This window comes from Nothobranchius furzeri, chromosome 14, assembly GCF_043380555.1.
Source record: "Nothobranchius furzeri strain GRZ-AD chromosome 14, NfurGRZ-RIMD1, whole genome shotgun sequence".
Lineage (NCBI taxonomy): Eukaryota > Metazoa > Chordata > Actinopteri > Cyprinodontiformes > Nothobranchiidae > Nothobranchius > Nothobranchius furzeri.
The window spans coordinates 41,580,218-41,589,404 of record NC_091754.1 but is presented as its reverse complement, the minus strand read 5'-3'; the positions used below and the strand labels follow the sequence as shown (position 1 = coordinate 41,589,404).

The following is a 9,187-nucleotide window of genomic DNA, read 5'->3' as shown; positions in this document are numbered from 1 at the left end:
GACTTCCTGTAGAAGCACAGAATCAGCAGAGTAGTTCACATTTCCCGTGTGAGGAACAAAACTGAAGAATCAGAGGTCTGGGTGTCAGAAAGCTGTAATAACTCATCAGTTTTCCACTGAAAGATGAAACTTTATCTTTTGGACTGACCATGAGGGCAGCCTGGTCTCCGCTCAGGTCTGGCTCAGGGCAGTGCTCAGCAAGATAAGCCTCTTTTGCAGCTGCAACATCCTGCTTCTCCTGCTCCAACCATTTAGAAGCAATCTGCAGCACCAAGCTCTGGAACAGGCAAAGGTGGAGGAAACAGAAATTAGAATGCCGTTTCTATCCGATTCTGGTCTTTTTGATCACTTTGATAATTCAAACTGTAAAAAGTGAATTTGGTCTTTCATTGCATATTTAGTTTTGTTAGGCCTTTCTTTCCCAGGCGTTGAACTTTCCAGAACTGGACTTACTATCACACCCCCTGAGGGATTTGATGGCTAATTATTTATAGTCTTATGCAAATGGAGCGGTGCAGCCAATCAGATGTGTCGTTGTGGAATAACAACTAGACATAGTCAGAGAAAAAGGGTTTTGTAGTAACATCCCATTGTCTCTTCATAAGCTGTAGAACATGCAGTTCTAACATGTATAACATGCAGTGTGATGATTAATGAATGATCTGGTTGACTGGCTGCCAGTGGCTAGCATGGAGGCTAACACAAAACCCTTCAGCTGGCAGTCACACACAGAGGGTCGGATGCATCAGATCATCTTCTTGTTTAGGATAACTGTGAAACAGAAGTCACCATGAAGGCTGGACACTTCTCACCTTCAGGTGATGCCTGCGGCTGGAGGTCATTTTCTTTCCTCTGTGACAGGAAGAGCAGAAACAGCGCTTAGTCGTCATGTTTGGGTCTGGGAGCTACAGGTCATGGTATTCTCAAAGCTAGCTACAGCAGGGAACCGCTAGTTTAGCATTTTCTGAAGATAAAAAAAATACAAGAACATAACTAAGTTTATTCCCTAATTTAAGCAGAAGTTTGAAATTTGCTGACTGTACGATTATCTGTTGTAATGCACGGCACATGAAAGCCTACGAGGGCATCGCAGGGATGAAAGTGTTTCCGTGTGATCTGTCTCGTTGCAGATGGCCTCCTCGTTCTCCAGGATCCCGGCCCAAGTGTGTGTTGCTGCTATAATAAAACAGCCACAGTCGACTAAACTTCTTACCAGTCCATGCAAAGATGATTTTCAACAGCTTGAGAATAATTCCTGCCAGATTAGATGCAACCCCCGCTGCTGCTGCTGCGGTTTGTGCGTAGCCCTGTGATGTAAAACCAACGGCGGCGGACTGATCTGTGAAATAATATTACATGAACATCTGTGTAATGTTTTAAAGATGGCAGCAACACACTGGAAGCATCTCCCTGAACTGAGAGAAGCTGTTTATCATGTATAACTTTCACCCAGAGACACTGGATAGCTGTAGCATCCAGTTCAGATCACAACCTAAGGGTTTCTTTGCTGCCTGATTTTAACTCCACGCCTGTGACACATTCAGCAGCTGTCATGAAAGGTCAAAGGTTGAACTTCAGAGTGAGCTGCTGCGTTCTCATCGGGTTGGATTTCTCAGACACATTTGCCTTCTGGATATCGTCATTCTGAATAAAACATCTCCCAACTATTTTACTAATTGCTGACTGAAGGATGAATGCTTGCAGCACACATGCCTTCCTCTCTATGAGCCGCCATCGCTGATGTCAGGGGCTCTGGTTCTGCAGGAACGACACGTGGAACGTCCTACAGTTACCACAGAGGGTCGTCTGCAGGTTATCACTCATGTTGGTATTATTAAGTTTGAAGACATCGGTTTTCTTCAGTAGGAGAGAAACCTTTACTTTGAGGAATGTTTGGATAAGTTCAACATTTTCGTCCTCTCTCACCCTTTTCACCACTGCTGGGTTTGCTGAAGCCCAGCCTTGTGAGTGATCTGGGTCCGGAACCAAAGCTGAAGTTATTCCAGTTGTTTCTGTTAGTCTATCGGCTCTATAAGTGTTGATCACAACCTTTTAAGTGGTGAGTTTATTTCCCATTAAAAAGGTTGAAAAAAAGAGAACAAGGGGTACTCACTCAGACATGTTGGCTGGTTTTGATCTTCACTGTTCAGAAAAGGGGGGAAAACACATGTTTCAGCATTTAAACGTGTGATAATTACACTGATTCTGATCACACCTTAACTAGAAACACCTGTTTTTAAACCTGACTAAATGCTCTTTGACCTCCAGCTGGAAAGAAGACACAGTGAGTGGTCATGAACTGTCTAACTGGGATTGGGTAGGATCACATATCTCGGAATGGTTGGCTGGAATTAAAATGGAACATTACGGAAAGCAAAAAGGCCAGACCACCAAACGTCTCCGGTGTAAGACCCACATGTTGTGTCAAACATCCAAAGAGCTGTTAACACCAATGGTTGGGTGTGTGTGTGTGTGTGTGTCTGGGTGCAGCGTTAGATGTGACAACCAGCAATAAAGACAGATTTTACATAAATCCCAAACAAGCAGAACAGAAAAATATAAAAATCTTCACTTTTGAATCCCAGTCAGACTGAATGTGTTTATCCTGCTCTGGAGTTAGAAGCACCACCCTCAGCATCCATCAAACAGTCCACACGTCTCAAACGCTGTTAAAACGCCAAAAAATAAGAGCGGAGCAGCATCCTAAAATCAGCATTAAGAACCTTTTCCACAGCAAACTGAAGTCCCACCTGTGAAGCAGACCTTAGAGAAACTCTTGGTATTGATCTCTGGCAAAAGGAGTAGAGTGAGCTGCAGGAGAGACTCTCATCTACTGAACGAGACAAAGACAAGGAGGCGCACAAGAAGGAGGGAGATACTGCCAAGTCGCAAATAGTAGGCATAGAACATGGTATATCGGGTGTTAAGTTGCAGGCTGAACGCCACATATGCTGCGTATATGCTGCTGAGCTTCCTGCTGCCAGGTCAGCAGAAAACTCAGCTCTCCATATGGTAGCAGAGCTAATTCAGACCAATGGGCCGGCAGCATCCAGAAATACCATTGCAACACTCATAAATCTCAGCTGCAGAATATTACCTCCTCGTCAAAGCTCCTTCTTTGGAGACAAGTGGCGGATGGAGCAAAACATCAAAATAAATCTGTGATCAAACAAATTCACTCAGCGTTGACCGCTCCAGCCCTCAGGCCATCCCAGACCACTGGGAGCCGGTAAATGACGGCTCGGATCAGTTTCAGTTCACAGAGAACTCAAAAGCACACCAGCAGATGTTTTCATCTAATATAATACCGATGATTTGTACTCTACGTTTACTTTATCTTTGGCAGAGTGAGTTAGCCGAGAATTAGAGAATAAATGAACTCATTATTAAACTGTCACGCTTGGGGTTCAAACACCACGCCCACTGTCCTTCCAGCCCCATCGGGCGTGTCGGCTCAGCCCATCAAACACAGTAGCAGAGGTTAAATCTGAGTTTATTAGTCGAGTTCCTGATGCACCAAGGCCGTGAGCATCATTATCTGGCTTAACTGGCTTAACCTTAACTGGCTGCTGCATTACCAAAGTGTCCATTTAGTCTCAAGCAGACCAACACAGCAGACTACAGGAGCACTTTTACCTGTGTGGTGTTTCCAGATTTTACCGCCTCACTCCTGGTTCATCATTCTGAGTTAGTTTACTTTCCAGGTCTGACATTCCTCACGTCTCCTGTTCACTTCTACAAGACCAGTTCTTCACCAATTCTGCACTAGCTCAGACTGTAAGCAACACATCGGGATGTTTATTATTAGGTAAGAAGTGTAAACAAGTTATTTAGGATGGAAAAGATTCAGAATCAGGCAAGCAGCAACAATAATGCTCTTTTTTTCTCTTTGGACAAAAATACAAATGTGCTGATCGTTGGACATTACCTTCTGATCTGAAAATAAAATCAGAGCTAACATGAAAAATGCTCTGTGTGCTGCAGAATCACAGCTTTGCTGTTTATTTTAAAGACCAAGTTCAATAATTTTTAACACATTTGCAATTGTCTGTATGAATGCCTTGTGCATCGATCTCCTTGGAAAAAAAAGCTTGAGGACTGCTGTTCTCAGTTGGGGGAGAGGGGAGCAGAACACGGAGGGTTTGGGGGTCTTGTTTCCTGGTATTTGGACATCTCGCCTCTGATTGGCTAACAGTAACACAACTCTACCCTCTACCTGCTTTGCAGAAATGATATTTGATCTCCACGAACAACACAAGCCTAAAGGAGTTCTGTCATGCTAATGTTAACGGTTAGCTTCTACTAGCTAAGAAATGCAGTGATCTGTCGTGGTCGCTGAAGGCACTTACACACTAGCATTGCCTCTACTCCGCCTGGACCTGGTTTGGAGTGTTCTCATTTAGGTAGCCTTGGATTTTCCTGCCTGCAACCGGATATCTTTTCAGCCCTCTTCCCGAGGCGCTCTGGGGCCAAACAGGGCTGGCACACCCACTGTCGGCTGATTGGCCGGCTCAAAACCACATGTTCGCACACCACAGATCGGCGGATAGAATCAGCCTGCAGGGGTTATAGTTAAAGAGCCTCTGACATAAGCTGTTTCTCTCTGTCTCTCACTGCTGTGAGGCTCAAAAGTCACAATTTATTTCACAGAGACCCGTGACGGAAATCCCGGAGGGACTGAATAAAGTTGTCCCCCACAATCAATTAAAATCTAAACCGCTAAACAATGTGTTTTTAATCATTCACAGATCATTATCCCCCTCTCCTATTCCTCAACTTGGTACAGTCCTCACAAGCTTTTCCAATCGGGCATCTTCTTAACTAGCACCCTCCCTGCACCCGACCCCCCTCTATACTGTCCACTCCTTGTTCCTTCCTCTCCATGATCGATGTCAAGTTGTTGTTGTTGTTAGCCTCAAGGGCAACATGCTGATTTTCACTTGTAAGTCGCTTTGGACAAAAGTGTCTGCTAAATACATAAACAACATGAACAACAAACCAACCATAGCTAACAGCTGTGGATTTAAAAAACATCTTAGAAATCAGCCCCATAGCTACAATTAGTTGACTTACATGTGTAACAGAATGAAATGACTGTTTTCCACCCAAAAGTCATTTCCCCCTCTCCTCTGACACAGAACTAATCTGCATGAGATATTGTTCAAGGTCATGCATTTGGTTCTAAACTGTTTTCTTTCCAGCTCAAGAGAAGAATGAGGACAAAGGACTCTTTCTTTTTAATAAATGAAAGAACTCTATTTTTAATAAGCTAATCAAACAAAGTGTTAGTCAATAATAAGATGTGACCAATCTGTGAAATCAAAATATTAATTACTTGATATTATAATCCTACAGAATATAATAAGTAATATGACTTTAAATGTTTCCACTAGAGATTGATCACACTAGTGTTAAGACATGACACATTGCTTTTACTGATCCAATCAGAATCTGCCAGATCTGACGGAGGCGTGGTTTTGGTGGTGTTTGGTAAATCTGTCATCTTTTCATTCGACCGTAAACCAAAACATCCAAAGTATAAAACTATGCACACGTCATCTTTAATGCCAGTTCAAAGTGTTCTAGAGAAGTTGACGAAGTGGCCAATCTGTAACTTTCCTCTTCAACCGAAAGAACCAACGACAAGCTGGATAAAATCTGTTGCCCTTCCACCTGCTGCAACGGTTCCTTTCAGAATAAAGGCTGAACCATCACGACCCAGGTTTGGGTCTCACTAGATGCCAACAAAACTGTCGTGATCCGGAAGTATCTCAAAGACTGGTCTGGTCGGCAACCGTTGCTTTTCCTACCGGCTTCGGTTCCAGAGAGGGTCAAGCTGGACCTCGACATTCCTGATCTAATGGAGACTTCCACTAAGGGTACGTAGGCCGACAACATGGCGTCTTAATGTGTTTATGAATCTCCAAATCAAAGCTTAGCGAGAAGACATCACCTTCACTCCCGTCAGAACTAATCGTTTCTTTGAATTTGCTGGATCTGAACAACATTCCACACTACACCATTCTCCGTCTCACTTCACCTTAGTTACATCATATGTTTAGTTTTTAAAGTTAGTCTAGTTTTAATTTGTTTGGTAATAAATCTTTAAACTTTTACAACTTGACTCTCTCTTCTGTTGTCTCTGAGTTAATACGAAGTGGTTATCTAATCCCTGCAATAAAAAGTTCCATTCTTGTGGTTAAAGGTACCCAAAGGTCCATCAGATTGATTCCATATTTCGTATGGAATCTCATATCTCATAGTTCATTAAATGACATGTAAATTTAACCCTTTACACATTGAAACTGGAAATTTTCCCCTGAAGTAGCAGCTGGGTCCTGATCTGCCATCTTTTAGAAAATACAGCGATGTATGCTGGGAAATTTTTTACCAAGGCCAGGCTACAAGGCACCTTCCGTGTATCCTTGTTCAGCTAGCTAAACTGCTAACAAACGGAGAACAGACGCCTCAATAGAATATGAAGATTGGAACACGCCTTGGCAGTCCTTGATGACGTGTGTCCTAGGCAACCGGGGCGGGACCAAGACATCAAGGCAAGGTTTCTTGACATTGAGAAATACCCCGTGTCTCACAGAGAAGTTAGTTTTACTTTGGCAAATACAGGAAGCACGTACGTCGGTTCATGTTGTACCACTGTGGCTGCACAGTGCGCACCACTTAGCTTCTGCTAAGAGGTTGATGATGCTTTTATTGACAAGAGACACTCATGGAAATATACGTTGTGATAAATTGCAGTTATAACCGATGCAACCTGAAGCTATCAGTGCAGTCGCATCGCTACTGCTATGAACAAACCACTGATTCAGATGGGTGCATCCCTCCATCCCTAGTTCACACTGCAGGCCTTGATGCTCAGTTGTAATTTTTAGAGTAAATCTGACATTTTTTTGTGTGGCTGTTCACATTATGACTGAAATGGGACATCAAACTGTCTCCAGCATGAACGCCTAAAACTTTTTAGGGCAATACTTTGGTTTTCTGATGAGCATGAAAACACACTGACTGTGAAGTAGATCTGACTGTTTTTTAATATTAGCTTTTCTTTGTCTATTTGATATTAACAGCTAATGCTGGAAATAGGGGCAGAAGACACATTTAGCCTGCATGTGAAAGTGACCGATCATAATTCAACAATAACAAGTAAACAAATGAACTTGGAACAGATCAGAAACCTGAAAGGCATGTTGTCCGCTGATGTGTTTACACAAATTTAAAATCGGGTTTTACTTCATGGGTATGCAGAAATGTCAAGCATTCATGAGAACGTACCTTTTTCTCCAAGGGGACGGTGTTGACTGGACTCCCAGCAACTGAGACACAGAACAAGTTTCATTAATCAGCAGGAAACAGAAACAAGAACCTGAATGTGTACAAGAATTAAATAAACTGCTCTTACCTCTACTAAATTGCTTGAGAAAGCCTTGGAATAAATGCTGCAAAGTCACAAGTTTAGTTTATGTCCCTTATTCTCCTTCAGGATCAGACAGAAGTTATTATCAGCTGTTTAAGAGATAAATGCAGGTCTATTGGATTTATTTGTGCAATTTTAAATACTTAATTTACAAAACGTCCAGCATGAATTTGACTTTGCTTTTTTGTTGCAGAACTCTTGTTTGTTGGTTCTTGATCTGATTGTTTCTGCATGCTGGAAATCCTGAGCGTGGTTAGCTTTGCTCCACATTTTAAAGTTATCATCCTAACATTAGTGAGTGAAAATGTCATTTATTTGCTGCTTTAATCACAAAACTGACACAACTCAAGTTTAGATTCCCATTTTACTTAAAGCGTTTGCTTGTATGCACTCACTTAGAAGTGAGGCTGGCGTTGGTTTTAGTGGTAAAGACAGCAGATATTTTTGACATGGAAGGAATGTGGATATTATGTCTTTTTCCTCACTGACGTGCAAAGTACCGCAAAAAGAATTTCAATCAAATGCTCCCTGCAACAACACGCAACAGTAGCTCTGATTTTTAGACCATGTAGCTAAACTCTCTCTTACAGTGGCGGCTCCAGAAATGTTTTTCTGCAGGTGCTATGAAGGAGCTAGTCTTTTTATTGAGGGTGCTATGAAGGAAGTGGTCATGCGCACCTACTGTTCTCTAAAACACCTTCAACACTAGCAGATACACATGCGTGCACAACACCTCAACAACACCTGAAACAATCATTAATATACATCATAAACATATGAACAATCGCTGACTTCTCCATGAAATCATAAACACATACAGCCACACAGAAAACCATCTATAGTGTTGCAAGGTTAGCTAACGTTAGTGTTAGCATTCCCAGCGGCAAAACCCTCGACTGCTGCGGCGGTTGAGGGTTGACTCTCTTCATCCAGATCCGTAGGTTTTTGTGGGTCTGAGATCACTTCCAAGGATTCATTCATTTCTGACTGAACCCGTGGAAATGTGGGCAACAAAACCCGATCCATCTTACCACTAGATCTGCCTTTCACTCGTTCACAGGTGGAGAATGAGGTCAAAGGTTAACATCAATTTTCTGTTTTGGTTTCAGTTTTTACTATCCATATGATAATTTACTGATTATTTTTGTTTTGTTTGTTAAATATTATCACATCCACACGTTAAATTAAAATTAAATTGTAAAAAAGAAAAGCCAATATTTACTTGGGGGTGCAATGACTAATCCAGGGGTAGCTATAGCCCCCCCCCCACCCCACCCCCCACCCCCCGCCACCGCCACTGCTCTCTTGGTGCACATTTAACCTTCAAAAATTCAAACAAGATCATTTTGCCCCATTTGAAACAATGAGTATTTTCCATACTGCTCAAAGCCTAGCTTGACTTGCAGTGTTGTGCATCTCTGAGGCAAAGACGAAATATCTCCTGACAGCATGCTTAGGAAACAGGACATGTTTATTAGAAAACATTAGGAACAGGAAGAGAGTCACAGTGGGGTGCAGAGCCGAACGCATCTGGCTCCAGGGAGCATCAGATGCTGTATCGTTTATTCGTTTGAGCTGATTCCTTCATCAAACCACAGTCTGAGAAACATCAGCCAGTTCAGTATTGCACCCAACAACTCTCCAGCACTTGGACTGAGGAGGTTGGGGTTTGATCTAAAGGCTTTTTGTTGGTCAACGACCACTCCTCCTCAGCTACAGCCTCCTAAGTCAGTATACCAAAGTACAACAACAGAG

The 9,187-nt window shown here is 42.5% G+C and overlaps 1 protein-coding gene across 2 annotated transcripts in view; it reads right to left on the bottom strand.

Moving 5' to 3' along the window:
• LOC107389480 (troponin I, fast skeletal muscle) overlaps positions 1 to 7,648 on the bottom strand; it is a 12,004-nt gene extending 4,356 nt beyond the window's left edge. The window contains exons 1-6 of one of the 2 annotated variants that reach the window (XM_015965626.3): positions 7,418 to 7,648; positions 7,291 to 7,331; positions 2,114 to 2,142; positions 813 to 852; positions 149 to 277; positions 1 to 6 (exon numbers count right to left, since the gene is read on the bottom strand). The exon at positions 1 to 6 is cut by the window's left edge and continues 84 nt beyond it. In XM_015965626.3, the coding sequence (XP_015821112.1) occupies positions 1 to 6; positions 149 to 277; positions 813 to 852; positions 2,114 to 2,121 (183 nt within the window). In that variant the 5' untranslated portion in view covers positions 2,122 to 2,142; positions 7,291 to 7,331; positions 7,418 to 7,648. Of the gene's footprint in view, positions 7 to 148; positions 278 to 812; positions 853 to 2,113; positions 2,143 to 2,750; positions 2,892 to 7,290; positions 7,332 to 7,417 lie in introns of those variants that run through there. The other variant, XM_054746508.2, reaches the window with a different exon arrangement.
• Between the last annotated feature and the right edge of the window lie 1,539 nt (positions 7,649 to 9,187).